Source organism: Choloepus didactylus, chromosome X (genome assembly GCF_015220235.1).
Source record: "Choloepus didactylus isolate mChoDid1 chromosome X, mChoDid1.pri, whole genome shotgun sequence".
NCBI classification, from domain to species: domain Eukaryota; kingdom Metazoa; phylum Chordata; class Mammalia; order Pilosa; family Megalonychidae; genus Choloepus; species Choloepus didactylus.
The window spans coordinates 37,822,069-37,845,912 of NC_051334.1; the positions used below are offsets into that span (position 1 = coordinate 37,822,069).

Sequence of the window (23,844 nt, forward strand, 5' to 3'; positions counted from 1 at the left end):
ACATGAAAAAGCCCAGTACAGCTATGCTTAAGGCAATAATATTTAACTCTGAACTTACTTGTGAGATCAATTGAGAAGAGCCAGGTGCTAGGAAATCTAAGGGATAGATACTTCCCATCAAGTGAAGCAAATATGGAACAGACGTACCTATATGTGAAGTTAGCATCCCAGAACATGAGGTCTAAACTAATGTTTAAAATTTAAGTCAATAAACTTATTAGCTATATGTCACACAGCTTTTCTGCCTGACCTAATATTTTTATATAATTCTCTTCATATTTTAAGGGTACCTTTTCTCCTTTCTTTCTGAAAATGATCAATAATAAAAATAGGACTTTTATAATTTCCAACTAATGAAGGTCTTTTGATTCTGCATAAATCGTGAAAGCCAAAATACACATGAGAGTCTGAGTATTGGGAGTAATCTACTTACAGGTAACTCCAGACATGCCACTCTACTTCCAAAAGACTGGCATTCTCCCTCTCTTTCAAAAGCTCTCAGAGCAGTGCTACATATAAATACATGGTTTGCTTTTCCTTCTCACCTCACACACAGTCTGATATATAGGCAAGTACTCCCATTATACATTTATAGCAAAATAAACTGATTGACTTATTGCTCTAAAATGCATTCTGAGCTTCAAGACTAAAATCAGGTTGTAGGTATGAAGGAAATGGAAAATTTGAGGGCATTAAGTAGGATTATAACATAAAAGCCCAGTTACTGTGAATTTGGGTACATATAGGTATAAGTAAGGGGCAGAATAAGTGTTCATTTTCTCTCCTGTGGACACATTCCTAAATATGCCACCTCAAATTATTTCTGAATGAGATACACTACCAACTGGCAGCAGTGGAAACGACTCAATGTCTGGTATTTTCTGAAGTGCAACCAGGAGATCATAATCAGAGGGTTCAACTACATGGGTCCCAAGGCTACTTCTAGTCTCTAGTGCAATCTTCACTATTCCAAGGAGCCATGGAGTCGAAGGAGCACAGATTCCACAGTTCATTGCTCTTAGTTATCATACAGACAGGTCTGGAGTTGTGGAACACACCTCCTTCAGAAAGAAACTGTGAAATCAGAAATAGGACTTGCCCTTTTATGAAGAGAATCAATTTTTCTCGGTAATATGTTCAGCATTTTTAAAAAGAATTAAACTGTTCTTTATAGTCTCTAAACTCAACATACAAAGAAAAAAAGAGATTAAGTCTTTTTCCATAAAACATTTTTATTATCTATCATGAAATATGTATTAAGTAAAACCCTTTATGCTTGAGTGACTTTTAAGATTTGTGAAAAGTTGCTTTAAATAATTAAAATAATAAAATAATGGCTAGTGTGAAAATTGGTCACAGTTCACAAATTCTATCAGTTGATGTAAATGAATCCACAAAGAACTTCCTAGTTTCTTAAGGTATAAAGCCCAATGCATGCACAGATTATAGATATACTAAAAAACATCCAACTGCACACCTTCAGTGGGTGAACTATACGGTATGTGGATTATATTGCAATAAAGCTGTTTTATTTTAAAAAAAGGCAGAAAAACAAACAAGTTCAAGTTAACATCTGTTGGTTAAATGAACAATTTTACTTGTTTTCCTACTGGTTAAAGCAGAATTTACTAGTAAAATAGATTCTGGCAGTTTCTTAAAACCAAAATATAAGACAATGTTTTTGCTTGGGCTCTTTATTTCTTTGTTTTTTCATTTGTGTGGGTTTTGTTTGGTTTGGTTTCATAAACAAAGAGAGTATCCACTAACCAACCCCAGGAGCCCTCAAGCTGCCAATAAGGTGGTAGGTGGTAATGACCCAAGGAGTGCAACAGATCAACCATTCATTCATTTGCTCCCTCATTCAACAATACTTATAGATTATCAATCTGTTCAAGATGCCAGGGATACACTAGTGAACAATGCCACCAAAGTCAGGATTTGGCCCTTCTTGGTGTCATGCTGCTGCCAATTTATTGATAAATCCAAGGGGGACCAGGGGGACTTTCTAAACCTGAATTTGTGGTACATGGATAAAGAGTAAATGTATAAAACAAAGGTTTAGAGAGATGTCTAACAGAGTCCACAAAACTTTTTCCTCTAGGTGTTTTTACTGCTAAAAAATCATCAGTAAGATGGAAAGCAGTGATCATACTTCTCCTATCATTTACTAGTATAGATGTAGACTAAAATAGAGCCCAACATTTCAAATATGTTCATTAAGGTAGAAGTAGAAAAGGGAGAAATTGAGGATGCTGACAAAAGTCCCACCAAAGGAAATTCATATCCAATACTGATCTTTTTTCCCATCTATAGTGTTTATCCCTGCCCCTATAATGAAAGTTTATGACTTACTTATTGAAACAATAAAAGCAAATTATCAGAACAAGAGTAGAGTAGGTCAAAATATAGAAGCAGCTTGTCCAGAGGTCTTATTTATGCCAAAGGGTCCAACAAATTTGAGAACCAAAATTTAAAAGGGTTTCTCACATATCAATTTTAGTTTTTCTAACAGACCTCGTATACACTTAAAAAGTTAACATTTCAGAGAGAGTTTGAAAATACAAACTCTTATTGTAGAAATGGAGAGATACTGTGACCAGAAAAAAATTAAAATAATTTCATTTCACGGACCAGCAGGGCATTATTTCTACAGAATTGTGGAATGTACGTTATATCATTCTATTATTAATTTACTAATAACCTAGAAATGAGTGAGAACATGAAAAATCCAAAATATTCTGTCTTACTTGTTACAAAGGCTGAATGGTAATATCCACAAGAGATCCAAGAGATGGATTTCCCAATGTTCACTTGATGAGGCACACACATGTTTGTTATATTTTGTAAACCAATTTGCCCTTCAGAATTGTCGCCCCACATGAAAAGTTCTCCATCCTCTATAAAGAAAACATAACAAGAGGGAGAAAGATTTTAAAAGGTATTAGGGTTATCAAGCTATTATATTTCCAAGAGACCATTTATTTTTTAATTTAGAAAAATGATGTGTTTTGAAAGAAAAGTACTACGAAGATATGCATACCAGCTAGCTACTTAAGAGTTCCATTTCTATTATGAAATGCTTCTATAATGACAAAGGACAGAGAATAATCTGACTGTAAGTCACTTTAGTCACAACCATATTTTTTAACTCAAAAGTAAAAACAGAATGCCCTTTCCTATAATCACCTTTTCTTATTCTAATGTCTCTAATTGGAAAATGCTTTCCTCCTTTCAAACAATCTACTTGCAACTGAACTGAAAGATAGCACGAGCAGTACTAGACAATCTCTTGGGAAAATTCCGGTCAAAAATGCTTGGAGGTGGAGGCGGGGCAAGATGGCAGACTGGTGAGCTGTATATTTTAGTTACTCCTCCAGGAAAGTAGGTAGAAAGCCAGGAACTGCGTGGACTGGACACCACAGAGCAATCTGACTTTGGGCATACTTCATACAACACTCATGAAAACGTGGAACTGCTGAGATCAGAGAAATCTGTAAGTTTTTGCGGCCAGGGGACCCGCACCCTTCCCTGCCAGGCTCAGTCCCGTGGGAGGAGGGGCTGTCAGCTCCGGGAAGGAGAAGGGAGAACTGCAGTGGCAGCCCTTATCGGAAACTCATTCTACTGATCCAAACTCCAACCATAGATAGACGGAGACCAGACACCAGAGAATCTGAGAGCAGCCAGCCCAGCAGAGAGGAGACAGGCATAGAAAAAAAACAACACGAAAAACTCCAAAATAAAAGCGGAGGATTTTTGGAGTTCTGGTGAACATAGAAAGGGGAAGGGCAGAGCTCAGGCCCTGAGGCGCATATGCAAATCCCAAAGAAAAGCTGATCTCTCTGCCCTGTGGACCTTTCCTTAATGGCCCTGGTTGCTTTGTCTCTTAGCATTTCAATAACCCATTAGATCTCTGAGGAGGGCCCTGGTTTTTTTTGTTTTTTTTTTTTTTTAATCCTTTTAAAGCAGGTGTAGCAATATTAATCTCAGATAAAATAGACTTCAAATGCAGGGATGTTTTGAGAGACAAAGAAGGCCACTACATACTAATAAAAGGGGCAATTCAGCAAGAAGAAATAACAATCGTAAATGTCTATGCACCCAATCAAGGTGCCACAAAATACATGAGAGAAACACTGGCAAAACTAAAGGAAGCAATTGATCTTTCCACAATAATTGTGGGAGACTTCAACACATCACTCTCTCCTATAGATAGATCAACCAGACAGAAGACCAATAAGGAAATTGAAAACCTAAACAATCTGATAAATGAATTAGATTTAACAGACATATACAGGACATTACATCCCAAATCACCAGGATACACATACTTTTCTAGTGCTCATGGAACTTTCTCCAGAATAGATCATATGCTGGGACATAAAACAAGCCTCAATAAATTTAAAAAGATTGAAATTATTCAAAGCACATTCTCTGACCACAATGGAATACAATTAGAAGTCAATAACCATCAGAGACTTAGAAAATTCACAAATACCTGGAGGTTAAACAACACACTGCTAAAATATCAGTGGGTTAAAGAAGAAATAGCAAGAGAAATTGCTAAATATATAGAGACGAATGAAAATGAGAACACAACATACCAAAACCTATGGGATGCAGCAAAAGCAGTGCTAAGGGGGAAATTTATAGCACTAAACGCATATATTAAAAAGGAAGAAAGAGCCAAAATCAAAGAACTAATGGATCAACTGAAGAAGCTAGAAAATGAACAGCAAACCAATCCTAAACCAAGTACAAGAAAAGAAATAACAAGGATTAAAGCAGAAATAAATGACATAGAGAACAAAAAAACAATAGAGAGGATAAATATCACCAAAAGTTGGTTCTTTGAGAAGATCAACAAGATTGACAAGCCCCTAGCTAGACTGACAAAATCAAAAAGAGAGAAGACCCATATAAACAAAATAATGAATGAAAAAGGTGACATAACTGCAGATCCTGAAGAAATTAAAAAAATTATAAGAGGATATTATGAACAACTGTATGGCAACAAACTGGATAATATAGAAGAAATGGACAATTTCCTGGAAACATATGAACAACCTAGACTGACCAGAGAAGAAATAGAAGACCTCAACCAACCCATCACAAGCAAAGAGATCCAATCAGTCATCAAAAATCTTCCCACAAATAAATGCCCAGGGCCAGATGGCTTCACAGGGGAATTCTACCAAACTTTCCAGAAAGAACTGACACCAGTCTTACTCAAACTCTTTCAAAACATTGAAGAAAATGGAACACTACCTAACTCATTTTATGAAGCTAACATCAATCTAATACCAAAACCAGGCAAAGATGCTACAAAAAAGGAAAACTACCGGCCAATCTCCCTAATGAATATAGATGCAAAAATCCTCAACAAAATACTTGCAAATCGAATCCAAAGACACATTAAAAAAATCATACACCATGACCAAGTGGGGCTCATTCCAGGCATACAAGGATGGTTCAACATAAGAAAATCAATCAATGTACTACAACACATTAACAAGTCAAAAGGGAAAAATCAATTGATCATCTCAATAGATGCTGACAAAGCATTTGACAAAATCCAACATCCCTTTTTGATAAAAACACTTCAAAAGGTAGGAATTGAAGGAAACTTCCTCAACATGATAAAGAGCATATATGAAAAACCCACAGCCAGCATAGTACTCAATGGTGAGAGACTGAAAGCCTTCCCTCTAAGATCAGGAACAAGACAAGGATGCCCGCTGTCACCACTGTTATTCAACATTGTGCTGGAAGTGCTAGCCAGGGCAATCCGGCAAGACAAAGAAATAAAAGGCATCCAAATTGGAAAAGAAGAAGTAAAACTGTCATTGTTTGCAGATGATATGATCTTATATCTAGAAAACCCTGAGAAATCGACGATACAGCTACTAGAGCTAATAAACAAATTTAGCAAAGTAGCGGGATACAAGATTAATGCACATAAGTCAGTAATGTTTCTATATGCTAGAAATGAACAAACTGAAGAGACACTCAAGAAAAAGATACCATTTTCAATAGCAACTAAAAAAATCAAGTACCTAGGAATAAACTTAACCAAAGATGTAAAAGACCTATACAAAGAAAACTACATAACTCTACTAAAAGAAATAGAAGGGGACCTTAAAAGATGGAAAAATATTCCATGTTCATGGATAGAAAGGCTAAATGTCATTAAGATGTCAATTCTACCCAAACTCATCTACAGATTCAATGCAATCCCAATCAAAATTCCAACAACCTACTTTGCAGACTTGGAAAAGCTAGTTATCAAATTTATTTGGAAAGGGAAGATGCCTCGAATTGCTAAAGACACTCTAAAAAAGAAAAACGAAGTGGGAGGACTTACACTCCCTGACTTTGAAGCTTATTATAAAGCCACAGTTGCCAAAACAGCATGGTACTGGCACAAAGATAGACATATAGATCAATGGATTTGAATTGAGAATTCAGAGATAGACCCTCAGATCTATGGCCGACTGATCTTTGATAAGGCCCCCAAAGTCACTGAACTGAGTCATAATGGTCTTTTCAACAAATGGGGCTGGGAGAGTTGGATATCCATATCCAAAAGAATGAAAGAGGACCCCTACCTCACCCCCTACACAAAAATTAACTCAAAATGGACCAAAGATCTCAATACAAAAGAAAGTACCATAAAACTCCTAGAAGATAATGTAGGAAAACATCTTCAAGACCTTGTATTAGGCGGCCACTTCCTAGACTTTACACCGAAAGCACAAGCAACAAAAGAAAAAATAGATAAATGGGAACTCCTCAAGCTTAGAAGTTTCTGCACCTCAAAGGAATTTCTCAAAAAGGTAAAGAGGCAGCCAACTCAATGGGAAAAAATTTTTGGAAACCATGTATCTGACAAAAGACTGATATCTTGCATATATAAAGAAATCCTACAACTCAATGACAATAGTACAGACAGCCCAATTATAAAATGGGCAAAAGATATGAAAAGACAGTTCTCTGAAGAGGAAATACAAATGGCCAAGAAACACATGAAAAAATGTTCAGCTTCACTAGCTATTAGAGAGATGCAAATTAAGACCACAATGAGATACCATCTAACACCGGTTAGAATGGCTGCCATTAAACAAACAGGAAACTACAAATGCTGGAGGGGATGTGGAGAAATTGGAACTCTTATTCATTGTTGGTGGGACTGTATAATGGTTCAGCCACTCTGGAAGTCAGTCTGGCACTTCCTTAGAAAACTAGATATAGAGTTACCATTCGATCCAGCGATTGCACTTCTCGGTATATACCCGGAAGATCGGAAAGCAGTGACACGAACGGATATCTGCACGCCAATGTTCATAGCAGCATTATTCACAATTGCCAAGAGATGGAAACAACCCAAATGTCCTTCAACAGATCAGTGGATAAATAAAATGTGGTATATACACACGATGGAATACTACGCGGCAGTAAGAAGGAACGATCTCGTGAAACATATGACAACATGGATGAACCTTGAAGACATAATGCTGAGCGAAATAAGCCAGGCACAAAAAGAGAAATATTATATGCTACCACTAATGTGAACTTTGAAAAATGTAAAACAAATGGTTTATAATGTAGAATGTAGGGGAACTAGCAATAGAGAGCAATTAAGGAAGGGGGAACAATAATCCAAGAAGAACAGATAAGCTATTTAACGTTCTGGGGATGCCCAGGAATGACTATGGTCTGTTAATTTCTGATGGATATAGTAGGAACAAGTTCACAGAAATGTTGCTGTATTAGGTAACTTTCTTGGGGTAAAGTAGGAACATGTTGGAAGTTAAGCAGTTATCTTAGGTTAGTTGTCTTTTTCTTACTCCCTTGTTATGGTCTCTTTGAAATGTTCTTTTATTGTATGTTTGTTTTCTTTTTAACTTTTTTTTCATACAGTTGATTTAAAAAAGAAGGGAAAGTTAAAAAAAAGAAAAACAAAGAAAAACAAGGAAAAAAAAAAGATGTCGTGCCCCCTTGAGGAGCCTGTGGAGAATGCAGGGGTATTCGCCTACCCCACCTCCATGGTTGCTAACATGACCACAGACATAGGGGACTGGTGGTTTGATGGGTTGAGCCCTCTACCATAAGTTTTACCCTTGGGAAGACGGTTGCTGCAAAGGAGAGGCTAGGCCTCCCTATGGTTGTGCCTAAGAGCCTCCTCCCGAATGCCTCTTTGTTGCTCAGATGTGGCCCTCTCTCTCTGGCTAAGCCAACTTGAAAGGTGAAATCACTGCCCTCCCCACTACATGGGATCAGACACCCAGGGGAGTGAATCTCCCTGGCAACGTGGAATATGACTCCCGGGGAGGAATGTAGACCTGGCATCGTGGGACGGAGAACATCTTCTTGACCAAAAGGGGGATGTGAAAGGAAATGAAATAAGCTTCAGTGGCAGAGAGATTCCAAAAGGAGCCGAGAGGTCACTCTGGTGGGCACTCTTATGCACACTTTAGACAACCCTTTTTAGGTTCTAAAGAATTGGGGTAGCTGGTGGTGGATACCTGAAACTATCAAACTACAACCCAGAACCCATGAATCTCGAAGACAGTTGTATAAAAATGTAGCTTATGAGGGGTGACAATGGGATTGGGAAAGCCATAAGGACCACACTCCACTTTGTCTAGTTTATGGATGGATGAGTAGAAAAATAGGGGAAGGAAACAAACAGACAAAGGTACCCAGTGTTCTTTTTTACTTCAATTGCTCTTTTTCACTCTAATTATTATTCTTGTTATTTTTGTGTGTGTGCTAATGAAGGTGTCAGGGATTGATTTAGGTGATGAATGTACAACTATGTAATGGTACTGTAAACAATCGAAAGTACGATTTGTTTTGTATGACTGCGTGGTATGTGAATATATCTCAATAAAATGAAGATAAAAAAAAATGCTTGGAAAATCTTGCTCTTGAGAACATTGAGGAAATGATGTTTTAAAGAAAGAAAAAAAAAACAAAGGAAATGTATTTCACTAATTTTAAAAAATAATTTACACTTGAAAACACAATCTAGCATCAGAGAATGAGTAGCAATATTAGCATATATAGCATCTCAAAAACAGTTTAATTTAAGTCCTTTCTGGGAAGAGTTTCAAGGTCAGAAAAAGTGAACCAGGAAAAAACATTTAGAAAGGAATTATCGGTACTTAGTTACTTAAATCTTTTAATTAATTTTAAAACTGTTAATCTTTGCAGTAGTTTAATAAGGCAAATAAAATGAAAATTGAAAATAAGAACCAAGAGAAGGATGCCAAAATGCTAACCATAAAAGTTGACAAAATTGAAGGGGAGAGCTACAGATCTGACTCTGGTTTTCCTGACAGCCAGAGCCACGCGGTAAGTTACATAGCTCTCCTGTTGGAACAGAGAAGCATATCAGCAGCTTCTTCAGGGAGACCAAGTTAATCTTGGCCCCAAATTTTTTAAAAATTTCTTATATGAGTTTTTGATAGGCAGTGCAGAGAGATGCAATGGCCATTACAAACTATATTTTTACAACTTATACCACAATGGATTTCTAATGGATGTTTCCGACAGCAATCTTCAGTATAATTTTCAGAACACACAATAAAGATAATATTTAAGAGTATCTAAAGGAGTAGATAGACAGCATAGCTTAGAACTGATTTAACAATTACTTTCTAAATGTATATTTACATCAAAGTCCATATAAGCATAAAATTGTAATATAAGTGATGACTTAAAGTTAAAATTTTATTCTCTTCTGAAAATATAGGCTCAATGAAAGAGAACTAAACAGCAATGTTGTCTCCAATTTACTAAAAGTTTCCATATCCTGGTCTAAAGGATGTATACCAAATTGAAATGGAAAAAAATCTCACCAGTTAGTGCAGCTGACGTGCTAGATCCAGCAGAGAGCTGTTTGATCTTATGCTGGGATGTAAAAAAGCTAATGAGTTGAAAACTGTTTCTCTCTTCAGTGTCACCAAGACCCAATTGTCCTTCATTATTCCCTCCAGCTGCATACACATTGCCTCCTTCTGCACACAGAAAACATCAGTATATTATAATCACCCTCCTTATGACACAGGTCATTGTATAACAGATAGTTCCTCTATTAACAGTGCAGACAGTTGAAAGCTGTCAACAGCCTATTATTTGGTGAACAACTTCATTTCATTTTAAAAAATAAAGCAAAACAAGCAAGGCCATGCATTTTTGTAAGATTTTATGAATTATTCTAGAGTTTAACTAACTGGAATACATATAATGTGTCAAATGCATTTTCTTGCTCACGCAGCACTTTGTTAATTCAAATCAAAAAGGAAGAAAGTAATTTCCAAATTAGTTTAAAATCCAAATCAAACTATTTTAAAAGTGATGTGGCTCATTAATTTTATACTTCTGTATACTTTTATATCTTAAAGCTAAGATATAATAGGTACAAATAAGCAAAATGAGGCAAATCCATAAAGAAGAATGTAATCAGAAACATGAAATTTCTATGTCACATCATTATTTAAAAATTTTAGCTAAACAGAAAGGCAGCACAGCATAGTACTTGAGAGGAAAGACTCCACAGCCAGATTGCCTGGATGCAAATTCCAACTTTCCCCTTACCAGCTGTGTGATCTTGGGAAAGCCATACTTAACCTCTCTGTGCCTCATTTTCCTCATCTGTAAAATGCAGACCATAATAGTCCAGGATTAAATTAGTTAGCATTTGCAAAGTGCTTAGAACAGCATATGCCGCATTGTAAGTCCTCTATCAATGTTTGTTAATTACTTTCTTAATTAAACAAGAAGTAGATCAGGCCTAGATTACAAACATTTCCAGTAAGCTCTAAATTAATGGAGATTTTTAACACATACATATTAAATTAGTTATATCTGTCATAAAAATGCTTATAAAGTCAAAGTCTTTCTAAATTAGAGGGGAAAACACAAGCAGGAAGTCATATAGATTGCATACTCCACCTGTTGAAATTAGGGTATGGTTCCTTCCACAGGCAGCAAATTTCACCTTTTCAGGTTTTAAAGCTAAAAAATATATAAGTATGACAATTAAAATATTTTGTGACTATGAAAATTAGGAAATATCCAGGTCAAATGGTAACTAAGTCGAAGAACCGGGATTTAAAGCTAGGCCTATCTGACTACAAAGTCTATGTTCTTAACTACTAAACCAGAGATTTTCAAAGCTAGCCAGTTCTGAAATAAAATACAGATGGCTGAGCTCCATCCTGTAGAATCTGAGTCAGTAGGTCTGAGATGGGGCTTAGGCATCTATATATTTTTTAAATGCACAGGTAATTACTATGTGCTGAGATCCACTGCATTCTGTTATGCTGCCTACTAGAAAACGTTTCCTCACTAATCTGATCCATTATCTAACCCTACCATCACCATTACCAAGTCCACCTTTTACCCTACTCAATGACGAACTATACGTTCCAATATTCATAGGTATACACCTACGATAAAATCATTCACTCATTTACTTATTCAAAAAACATATACAGAGCATCCAATGACTAAGACAGGGTCCCCAGTCTCAAGGATCTCATAGTCTAGACAATGTTCACATCCCCTTAGTGCATCTGTTAGAGAAGAAATTTAAGAGTAAGGACTAGAGTCACAGTGAATACCCCAAGTGTTTACAGACTGTGCTCAATAAATACTGTCCAACCTGGTAGAATACTTTAAAAGTTTCATAACAATACATATAAATAGCATGGATATGATAAATCACACTGAAATTTTGAGCTGAAGTTAAACCTTTGGCCAGGAAGATAAAAAATACTGCTCTTGTCACATCTCAAGGAACTGCCATCAGCCTTCAGGTTTAGTTTATGTTCATAGACTGTATCCAAACAGAGGCTTTGCATATAAAAGTGAGAAAGCTTTGTAAAGGCTATTACTAAGCATCCCATATTTTCTAGGACACCCCTGATTTTGAATATTTTGTAAGAATGCTAGTGCTGATCAACCTATAGTCTCTTTTTTCCAGTGAGTGTACTTGCTAAATACAGCAGAGTAAGGTATGTTTTACATGGCCACCAACTACAATGAAGCATGATGTCCACAATTCTAACAAATGGGACAGAGCTCAATATTCTTACAAATTATGTTTGTTCTCTGTATACACAATAATTGTAATATTTAAGTTGTTTCACAAAAAAGAAAAGAAAGGATGTTCAAATCAATGTGAGACCATAACAAATAAAAGTAATTCTGATCTAAAAATAAATTTAAATACCAATTTAAATATCACAAAATAAAGAACTAAAGGCTTTATTATTTATAATGTGACATTAAAGATCTACATGATCAATATAAAAGTACTTTGTGTTGTTTTTTAAGTATTCAAAGAGATAAAGAAGAAAAGACTCCAAACCTTTGACACATGTTGGTTTGCACATAGTTAACTTCGATCCTAATCCTAACTGGCCCCAGTTGTTACTGCCAAACATGTAAAGTTTATTATTTCCTGGTGGGAGGGAAAAAGGAAGAACAAATCTAAGAATCTTTCACATAAATTAATGTGAGATGAAGTCATCACAAAGCAATAAAAAAACTCTACTTTAAAAATGTCATTGCTTTTCCATGTTGAAACAGGTTACCTTATACATCTACATAATAGCCAGAATCCATTAGGTGTAAAAGAGTCTCTAAGATTATATAGTTAACAGTTTTTTTCATTATACAGATATATTACAATGGATTTATTCCAAGACAGTTGTATTCACAAAGAATCATATTTTAAATATACTAAGAGAAGTTAGAATTTAAAAGATTCTCTTGATGAATCAATTTGTGAAGTTTTTTCTTTAACTTTCTATATATTTTCAACATGACTAAAACACAGCACATCTACAATATTTAGGATTCTTTAAGTATTACTGTCCTCCTTTAGGATTTTCATACTAACCTGTAACAAGAGCAGAGTGCTCATCACCACATGAAAGATACATAGGTATATCATTTTTAAACCAGAACTTGCTGGGAATGTTTTCTGCTAATTTAGTTTTTCCAAATGTAAAAACAGCACCCGAATCTGCAAAGAGAAAATGTTTTCTATTTTACAACTTTTAATATGTTGTCTATTGTCAAAATATTTTCTCAGTAGCTTATCAACACAAATTCCTTGTCTCATGTGGAATCTTCGCCTCCATTCTAGTACTGTTTAAGCCCTCCTTTTTCAGACTTCATTCTGATTTGATCTATGAAATCTACTAAATTGAATATATGTCATTCATTTATTCAGGTACAGCAAGAAATATACTATGACAAGGAAGGCAGTCGCCTATTACTAATAGCCCTGCTATTACCATTTGTACCATCTGGCCCCTGGAAAGAATTGATATAATTTGTGCCCTGCTCACTCTGGTTAACACCTGGTGATCTAGCTAGGGACTGATGGCTTTTCCCCACCTACAGTAACATGACAGTATTGAGTTTCATCATTAGCATCATTATGATATCAGTGGGAAGGGTTTATACATGTCAATTTGGATTTCCTTTGGTCCAATTTTACCAGGGAACCACCAGTGTTCTCATTCAAAGGGAAGGAATGACACCACAGATGGTGAACTCCTATTTTCACTATTGGTAATTCCAATAAATGTCTGTAAAACTAGAGTCAAAACAGATTTGAAAAGTTACTCAAACACTACCTATTTCATTTGCACTATGGAAAGGCATCTGGAGGAAAACATGGGCTTTAAAGGCAGCTGTGTATACAAATTCTAACTCTGCTAATAATTAGCTATTGTATTCCTGGACAGGTCATTTAACTGAGCCTTATTTTCCTCTTAATTGACTATGATCTTTATTGGGATAGGGTCTAAGTGCCAATATTGATTTTTATATTCCCTGAATCTAGCACAATGCCTCAAACAGCAAAAGCCTAATAGAGGTTGCAGAATAAATGTATACTGTGTAACAGAGGATACACCAAGGTCTAGGGCTGTTGCAAGGATTAAATAAGAGTGACACGTAAAGAACCTAGTACAGAGCCTGATATCCCCAACACATTGGCACACAGCCTTCTCTGTAAACTCTTCCTCTACCATAATGCTTGGATACCATCAGTGGTTTCTCTGAACTATGAAATTCTGCAGAATTCATATGGCTATTAATTATGTACTACCTAAGAACCACTCCCCTAATCAAACTCTTTTACAAATCTTTTTGTTCATCAATATTTTGTTTTCTCAACTATATTCTAATGTTACCAAGAGTGTAGACTGTTTGAACTACACATATTGCCTGGCACAAAGTAGCCCTTAAATAAATACCACTTATTTTTTAATCTATTCTACTTTTCGCAGAGAAAGCGCACATATTTACACATTTAAAACTGATTTCAGGTCCTCATTTTGGAGGGTAAACAAAACTTTCCACACTTTTAGTGTTAAAGACAACATATAATCCAAGCCCTCAGCAGAGCAGCATTTCAGTTTTTCCTAATATTTCTACTGAGGAGAATTCAGCATATGTGGGGATCCAGTATAAAATAAAACGATCTTCTCAACAGAGCTAGTCTGGAAGCTTCTAATTCTTATCTTATTCATGTATTACTGTTAGTTATGGAGATGTCTTTTTCTCACTCCATAAACACTGTATGGAAAAGGATGGTTTATTTTGTCTCACAAAACACCATCACAATATGCCACGGGCCTAAGAGACGGGAGTGGGGGTGGGGGTGGGGGTTGATATTTGACAGTCTTAAGTTAAGCCATTAAATACTGCCCCATCTGAGTAGCATTCACAAACTGTTTTTGAGAGAAGATCAAAAAACCCTACCAGCTGCAATAACCATCAAAATACATACACACTCGCGCACACACATACACGCACACTTATACACACCCCAAAGAAGGAACCAGATTCAGCTTCTGAGGAAATCCCAAGGAGGATGATCACACATAAAGAAACAAATCAGTACCAGAAACGAAAACATAGCGAATGTAAGTATTAATGACAAATATTAACGCTCAAGAGACTAGCCACTATGGGAACCTTTTGAGAACCACCATGAGCTTCTCAGTTCAAACTGATAATTGGGAATTGAGAGGCCAGATTCTAGAACAGGCTCATTTTAACTGTTTTGTCCTGCTCCGGTTCCCCAGGAAACCTTCCTTGATACCCCTGCCCCAAACCAAGGTTTGGTGGCATCAACCATCAAAATGTATTGTCGTTTTGTTTAATTTTTTCAATATCTCATTAAACTGTGAACTCCAGGGGGGCAGGAATCTACTCCTGTTAAGAGCCAGGAGAAAACGAAATGCCTATGTGAGTGAATACATGATTCTGCGCTAACCCACTGTTATTTCAAACTGTTGGTGACTCATTAGTGGGTCAGAAAATCAATTTAGTGGGTCACGAACAGTTTTTTAAAGGATTACAGAAAATATCTTAGCGCACCCCAAGTGGTTAGAATAAGTACTGCTTCATGACACGTCTATTTCTGTTTAGTATGTCTGCGGTATCGAGTCACAACGGAAAACGCTATTTCTAACTGTGGAACTCGGGAGGGAGGGGAGTCTTTAAAAAATTACTTTCTTGAAGGCTCCCTCTTCTCCCCCTTTCTCCAAGCCGTTTCTTCCACTCCCTTTTGCCCCCGATCCCCTGGTCACCCCAGCCCTTACGGCATTCAATACAGAACTGGGTCCTGGAGACCTCCAACGTGCACAGTTTTGAAGTAGGTACTGTGGTAAGTTTAAAGAGAAAAACTCATCGAAAGCGTATTAAAAAAAGAAAAAAGACGCCGACGAAGACAAACGGGCACATTTTCCCTCGAGGAAACCCCCGCCCCTCCCTTTCTCTCCTCCCCCTTCAGTAATTCGCCGGGGCCGCGGCCAGTGCTCCCGCCTCAGTCGGGCCGCCTAGGCCCGGGCCTGTCCCCCAACGGGGCCGTCCCGGAGGCGGGGCCTGGCCTGCCTCCCGCCCGCGGACCCTCCCTCCCGGCCCGCCGCCACCGCCGCGGGCGTGACTCACCGGGCACCAGCTCCTCAGGCTCCCCCATGCCGCGGGCGGTACGGAAAGCCTGCCCCGGAGCCGGGAAGGCGGCAGAGGCCAATCGATGGGGCCTAGAGCAGCGCCTTAGGCCCGTCGCGGGCGAATGAGCCCCCCCCCAGGCCCCCATAGCGACACTCTGGGCATCGGCGTCGAGCGCGTTCACGGAAGTCAACAAACAGCCGCTAGGGGCAACGGAGGTGGAGTCTTGTGGGGGCGGGGCGAGGTGGGGGGAGGGGAACCGAAGCCGGGCGACCGGTGCGGCGCAGGCGCAGTCGCAGCGGCAGGACGGTTGAGGCCTTGCGCCCTCTGGCGGTCCGGAGGGGAGGGGCGGCCACGCGCCGCAGTGATGTCCCGGAATGCGCACGCTTACGCCGGTGTAGACGCACGCCTAGCAAGAACCCCGTTCAAGGAATGACAGATGTCACAAATATCACATACTCTCTCGCTCGGTCTATGTGACACACAAACGTCAACACACGATTGTGATAATACTAGTAATAATGGCCATCTATAACATTAAATAAGCTAGGCACTCTGCTAACCACTCTACGTCCTGAATCGCATTTGTATCCCCAGCGTCTAAACCAATGCCGGCATATACTAGATACTCAGTAAATATTTATGGAATAAATGAACCTATTACAGCCCTATAAGGTGGTTAATATTACCCTCATTTACAGATGTGGAGCTGGCCCAAGATTGTACAATAGGAAAGCTTAGCCTGTCCAGCCTGTAGCCTTAACTTCACCACCCCTTCCTCTTCACCGTTTCCTCCTCCAGATGGAAAAGGCAGAGATGTATAGTCCATTACTGACAGGAACATGCACAAGGACATTCACCATCAACTGAACATCATTGCTCTAGAATTCGCCCAGAAATGTTAAATGTTAACTTTTTCTACCATGGAACCTTGGTTGCTCATATATCGGCACTTGGCCATTGTAAAATAAAGGGTCAAAAAGCCATCTTCCAGGATGACTCGATTTATGTGCATGTGGTAACTGTGGGCATGGGCTAGAATCAGCCAAAGCTGGATTCAAGGACCTCTGAATTCCTTGTGTGTACTAGAGTGTGTTACAACTCTTTCTCAGGGCATTTCCAGTAACATGCTGGGGTGGGGGTGGGTGTTAAACTACCCAATACACAAATAATTATTTACTTAAAAGCAAAGTGGGGTTCATTAAGAAAGTATGTAACAAGGAGCATTGCCTGGGTGTGGGAGGTTAAGGAAGGCTTATCTGAAGGAAGAAAATTAAATCTAAGAACTGAAGAAAGAAACTGGGAGGGTTGAGAGAGCTCAATGGTGTACAAAGACTAAATCGTGTGTAAAAAGAGCTTGGCTCTTTCCAGGACCTCAAAGAGGTGAGACTGGCTCTTGGTGATGGGGTGGCAGGGTCTTGGACCTGTTATGAAACTGAGATTTTATCCTAAGGACCATGGGAACTACTGAGGGGTTTTCAGCAGGGGAGTTTGACAGGAGTGTGTTCCTGAGATCACTGACCTGGCGGCTCTGTAGAGAATAAATAGGCGCAAGGAGGAGGATTCAGAGGCTATTGCTGGCCTTCAGACAAGCAGTGATAGCACTGGCACCAGAGAGAAGCAGGCAGATTCTAAAACATTTTAGGAGGTAGAATCAACAGCAAATTGCATCTTGCAATTGACTCGTGGACAGGGCTGGCATACCAAATAGATCTTAGAGCAACAGCCGGGAAGAGGCCCTATAATATTTCTGGAAAGAATTTGATATTCTTTTTAAAAGCATCATAATAGTCACTATGGGGAAACATCTGAATTTTTAAAGATTTCCTTTAGTTATGATACGCTTTGGTTATGTTTTGATTTCAAAATACAGTAAAGAACATTTTGGGGCCAAGTACCCCTGAAGGTCTTAATCCAGCCCTACTCCCAAGGCTGAGAGTTGTGTGAGATGGGGGACACTGAGGAAGGAGAAGATGGAGTTGGAATTAGGTGAATTAAGTGAACAGTATAAGTTCACTCTTGAGCATCCTAAGACATCAAAGTGGAGGCATCAAACTAAGCCAGCAATTAGTGAGCCGAAGCCCCAGAGGGAGGCACACATTCAGGGGTATATGTGGTGATAGCAGCCTTGGGAAAAGGTTAAGGTCTGGAAAGGGACTAGAGAATGAAAAGATAAGAGAGGTTAGGATGAGTCTTGAGGAATGCTGATCTTTAATGGTCCAGCAAAAGATGATGAAGCTGAAAAGAGATGGAGTGACCAGAAGGGAGTTGGAAAACTAGTAGAATGTCATGTCAGAGAAGCCAATAGAACAGAGTTTGAATAAGGAGGGAGTGGTCAATCATGTCATATAACACTCAGAAATTAAGATGAAAACCAAATAAATACCCACAGAACTTAGCAATGCAGAGATCATTAGTGACATTGAAAAAGCAGTTTGGTAGAGTGATGGAGAAAATATTGGAGTAGTTGGAGAGTGGGAGAAGCTGAGTGAAAGAAGCAAGGATGAATACTTTAGAGAGTTTGGGATAGAAGGGAAGGGGTGATACAGGACAGTAGTTGTAGGGGAAAGTGAGGCAAATGGAGGGCTTTTGTTAAACTGAGAGAGACTTGAGCATGCTAAGGGGACCAATGAAAAGAAGGGGAGAGATTGTAGATTCAGGAACATGAAGGCATAATCAATCACATAAGACAGGAGATGGCAACCAGACCCCATGGGGAGGGACTGACCTTAGCCAGGAAAGACAATATTTCTGGCATAACAGGAGGAAAGGAAGAAAGCCCACAATCTTCTCTTCTGTAAAACAGAGATAATATCATTGCCCATCTCAGAGGTTGGTGTGAGATATCAGGTAATGCATGTAAAACTTACAGCTTGGTGCCTGGAATAGAGTAGCACTCAATAATGTTAGCTAGAATTAATAAGAAAGAGTCAGCTATGGTCACTGTATTAGTCAGCATAACCCACGCTATTGATGGAGGTTCGAGAACCTTGTAGGCGCACCATATGCAACTCGTGGCCTCCTTGGTTGCTGTAGCAGAGCAAGAGAGACAAGAGAGCGACAAAGAGAAGCAAGAGAGAAATGGGGGAGAGAGGAGGAGAGAAAGAGTGTGTTTGAAATTAAATGCTTCAGGTCAGAGGTGATACATTTTTCACCTTGCTTGCAGCCCCTTGACCTGATCCAGCGTTTTGCGACCCTGCGCACTGTAGGGGAGTTGCTGAGAAATTTGGGAGAGCACGGGGACAATCTGTGAGTAGTAAATACCTTTGCCATAATCCCTGTAGCCAGGTGGTTTCAGCCTGTGAGTCACCGCCCTCCTGTTGGAGAAGGCAAGGAGCTCTAAGCTATAACTTCACGACTCTCAGCTGCTGTCATGTGCTCTTTTAGTGACCCCTTCACCCATGGCCACATACCCATGGAAATCATATTGATATACAGAAGTCAGCATACATCTGACAACAACGTACAACTCTTGGCAATTTCCTCTATAGGTTCTAATTGTTATTCATTTCTGGAGCATTTTGCGTCAACTAAAAATAGAGGCATGTATGAACAAGGAAGACAGTTGATGGATTGCGTTTCTTGGCTGAATTAGTTCCTTCGATGACAGCATTCAGCAAAACTTCAAAGGCTTGCATTTTGAGTTGCATTACAACGCAGCAGCCCTTGCTGTTTATTTCTGTTTAGAATCAGAAAAACAGGCGTGTCTTCACTATGAAAACGCCACTATGAAATCCCATAAAATATCTAAATTTACAAAATCAATTCTAATGGGTTCTTCGATTTCTGAAATGTTTTAGTGCAGCTTCAGGATATATGAAATGAGGATACCCAGGTCAAAGCCAGGGAATTTTACTTATGAGGAAGAAGCAGAAGGCTGGTGGGGACTTTTGTGCGCTCATCCCGTAGAAGAAATTTTACACTTTCCTTCCTTTCTTTATTATTTCACCCGGTATTTTAAAAACCTTAATGTGCTTAAAAATCATCTAGTGATGTTGTCTAAATGCAGAGTCTGATTCAGTAGGTCCAGGGTGGAGCCTGGGAATCTGCATTTCCTACCAGTTCCCAGGTGATGCTGATGCTGCTGGCCCATGGATCTTACTTTGAGTAGCAAGGCCTTAACCAATGGAAAAGCAGAAGTAGTTTACAGAAGTCATAAGGGAAAAGACTGATAAATGTGGTTATAGACAATTTAACCAAAAAATGAACTAATATTCAGAATGTATATCAAATGCCAGTGTGCCAGTTTGAATGTATTATGTCCCCCAAAATGCCATTACCTTTGATGCAATCTTGTGGGGCCAGATGTATTGGTATTGATTAGGTTGGAGCCTATTGGTTCAGTGTTTCCATGGAGATGTGACTCAATCAACTGTGAGTGAAATGTTTGATTGGATAATTTCCATGGAGGTGTTACCCCACCCATTCAGGGTGCATGTTAATTGGATCACTGTAGTCACATAAAGGAGTTCACACACAAGGACCTCAGAACAGCTAAGAGTGACATTTTGGAGAGCAACGGAGAGACACATTTTGAAGAGGAGCTGCAGCTAAGAGAGGACAAAATGCCCCAAGAGCAACATTTTGGAGACTGCCATTTTGAAACACAACCTGGGAGCAAGCGGACGCCAGCCACATGCCTTCCGAGCTAACAGAGGTTTTCCGGACACCAATGGCCATCCTTCAGTAAAGGTACCCTATTGATGCCTTAGCTTGGACACTTTATGGCCTTCAGACTGTAACTATGTAACCAAATAAACCCCCTTTATAAAAGCCAATCCATTTCTGGTATTTTGCTTAACTGCAGCATTAGCAAACTGGAACAGCCAGCAAATCAATAAGAAAAAGAAAAAAGAAAGAAACAGGCAAAGTATCTATCCCATTCACAGAGATGAAAATCTAAAAAGCCAATAAATGTATAAAAAGTTGCCCAACCTCACTGATAATGAGGGAAATGCAAGTTAAGTCACAATGTGATAACATTTCATGCTAACAAAATTGGCAAAAATAATACTAACGTCTATTAACTTTAAGCGTTGTTGAGTATTTAAAAATATGGAAGATTGCTGGTGGGAGTGTAAATTAGCGCAACCACATTGGAATAATTTGCCAAAACTAAATAAAGTTGCAAAGGTGCTTTCTTAGAACCCAGCACCTGTGCCCAAGGAAGTAGCCATGAGGATGTTCATCACAGCATTGTTTATCCTAGAACAAAGTGGAAATACCCTAACTGTTCATCATTAGAGGAATGAAAACACTGTTTATGCATACAATGGAATATTATTTAGCAGTTAAAATAAATGAAATGGTTCTATATGTATAACTATGAAGACTTTTCAAAAACAATGTTGAGCAAAAACTAAAATTACAAAATGATATATAAAACATGATGCTATTTTATCCAAAATTTTTAAACACATGGAAAATAGAATATTTGTTTAGAAACATACATATATAGAAAATAATCCCATATAGATTTGCACCATTTGCAGGAGAGTCATTTTCTCTGGAACACGAAAGAAGGGTGAGGGATGAATAGTGGAACTTTATAAGTGTCTGTAATGTTTTGCTTCTTTAAGAAGAAAATAAATCTAAAACAAATATGGCAAGATAGTAACATCTTTTCAGAGTAGTGGATTTATGACTAACATTTACTGTACTCTAATGCACAGGTGAAATACTTTTAATTAGAGACAAAACCATTCTTTTTTCTTTTTAAATCAACTTGGTTGAGACATAATTTACATCAAACACTTGCACTTGTGATGGTTAAGTTCCTGTGTTAATTTGGCTAGGTTATGGTTTCCAGTTTGTGGTTAAGCAAGCACTGGCCTGATTGTTGCCATGAGGATATTTAAATCATTGGTCAGATCACTGGCCCATCATTGGTGGATTTAAATCATTGGTCAGTTGAGTGCATCTACGGCTGATTACATCTACAATCAACAAAGGAAATTGCCTTCAGCAATGAGAGAAGTCTCAGCCAATCATTTGAAGGCCTTAAAGGGAAAACAGGATTTCAGCAGTCAGAAAGAAGAGTTTCTATCTCTACTTCAGCTTACCAGCTTCTCCTGGGGAATTCATCAAAATTTTTATCAGAGTTCCCAGCTTGCATCCTGCCCTTTAGAATTTAGACTTGCCAATTCCCACAGTCATGCAAGCCGATTTCTATAATAAATCTCATAATATTTGCATATATATCTCCTGTCAATTCTGTTTCCCTGAAGCAACCTGACTAATATAGCATCCATTTCAAGTGTATACTTTAATGAGTTTTGACAAATGATACACCATGTAACCACCACCCTAAACAGTATTATATATTTGCCTCCTCCCATCTCCAACCCTGAGACAACCACTGTTCTGATTTTTTTTCCACCATAGTTTTCCCCTTAATTTTGCCTCTTCTTTTAATAATTCAATTTTATTGAGATATATTCACATACCATGCAGCCATACAAAGCAAACAATCAATTGTTCACAGTACCACCATATAGTTGTGAGTCCATCACCAAAATTAATTTTTGAACATTTTCATTACCACACACACAAAAGTAATAAGAATAAAAATTAAAGTGAAAAAGAGCAATTAAAGTAAAAAAGGTCACTGGGTGCCTTTTTTTTTTTTTTTGCCCCCATTTTTCTACTCATCCATCCATACACTGGACAAAGGGGAGTGTGATCCACATGGCTTTCCCAATCACATTGTCACCCCTCATAAGCTACATTTTTATACAATTGTCTTCAAGATTCAAGGGTTCTGGGTTGTAGTTTGATAGTTTCAGGTATTTACTGCTAGCTATTCCAATTCATTAGAACCTGAAAAGGGTTGTCTATATTTTGTGTAAGAGTGCCCACCCAAGTGACCTCTTGGCTCCTTTTGGAATCTCTCAGTCACTGAAACTTATTTCATTTCCTCTCACATTCCCCTGTTGGTCAAGAAGATGTTCTCCATCCCACGATGCTGGGTCTAGATTCCTCCCCGGGAGTCATATTCCATGTTGCCAGGGGTATTTACACCCCTGGGTGTCAGATCCCACATAGCGGGGAGGGCAGTGATTTCAGCTGCCAAGTTGGCTTAGCTAGAGAGAGAGGGCCACATCTGAGCAACAAAGAGGCATTCAGGAGGAGGCTCTTAGGCACAATTATAAGCAGGCCTAGCCTCTCCTTTGCAGCAACAGTCTTCCCAAGGAATTTTGCCTCTTGAATTTCTTTTGTGTCTGGCTACTTTCATGCTGCATAATGTTTCTGAGATTTTGTTCATGTTATATGTATCAATAGTTTATTCCTTTTCATGGGTATACCATAGTTTATTCATTTACCTGCTCATGGATATTTAAGTCAATACCAGTTTTGGGTTATAATGAAGAAAGCTGTTACGGACATTCATGGCCTTTTTTGTTGTTGTTGTTGTTTGTTTGTTAGTGGACAAACAGTTTCATTCTTCTTTGGTAAAAACCTGGGAAGTAGAATTGCTGGGTCACATGATAAGTGTGTGTTTAACTTTATAAGAAACTGCCAAAGAGTTCTCCAAGGTACCATTTTATACTACCAACAGCAGGGTTTGATGGTTCTAGATTCTTCAAATCCTCACCAACCTGTGGTATCATCAGTCCTTTTAATTTTAGCCATTCTAGTGAATGGGAAGTGGTATCACATTGCAGTTTCAATTTGCATTTCCCTAGGGATTAATGATGTTGACCATCTTTTCATGTGCTTATGTGAAATAGGGGTCCACCTTCATTTTTTTGCATATGGACATCCAGTTTTCCCAGCACCTTTTGTCGAAGAGATTATTCTTCCCCAATTGTATAGACTTGGCACCCTTGTCAAAAATCAGTTGGCCATACTGTTTGATGTGCC

At 38.5% G+C, this 23,844-nt stretch overlaps 1 protein-coding gene across 1 annotated transcript in view; it reads right to left on the reverse strand.

The window, feature by feature from the left end:
* RPGR (retinitis pigmentosa GTPase regulator) overlaps positions 1-16,179 on the reverse strand; it is a 91,207-nt gene extending 75,028 nt beyond the window's left edge. Inside the window, exons 1-5 of the mRNA XM_037821830.1 lie at positions 15,982-16,179; positions 12,911-13,036; positions 12,377-12,469; positions 10,957-11,019; positions 9,861-10,019 (exon numbers count right to left, since the gene is read on the reverse strand). Of these exons, the coding sequence (XP_037677758.1) occupies positions 9,861-10,019; positions 10,957-11,019; positions 12,377-12,469; positions 12,911-13,036; positions 15,982-16,129 (589 nt within the window). The 5' untranslated portion in view covers positions 16,130-16,179. The remainder of the gene's footprint in view (positions 1-9,860; positions 10,020-10,956; positions 11,020-12,376; positions 12,470-12,910; positions 13,037-15,981) is intronic.
* Positions 16,180-23,844: the final 7,665 nt, after the last annotated feature.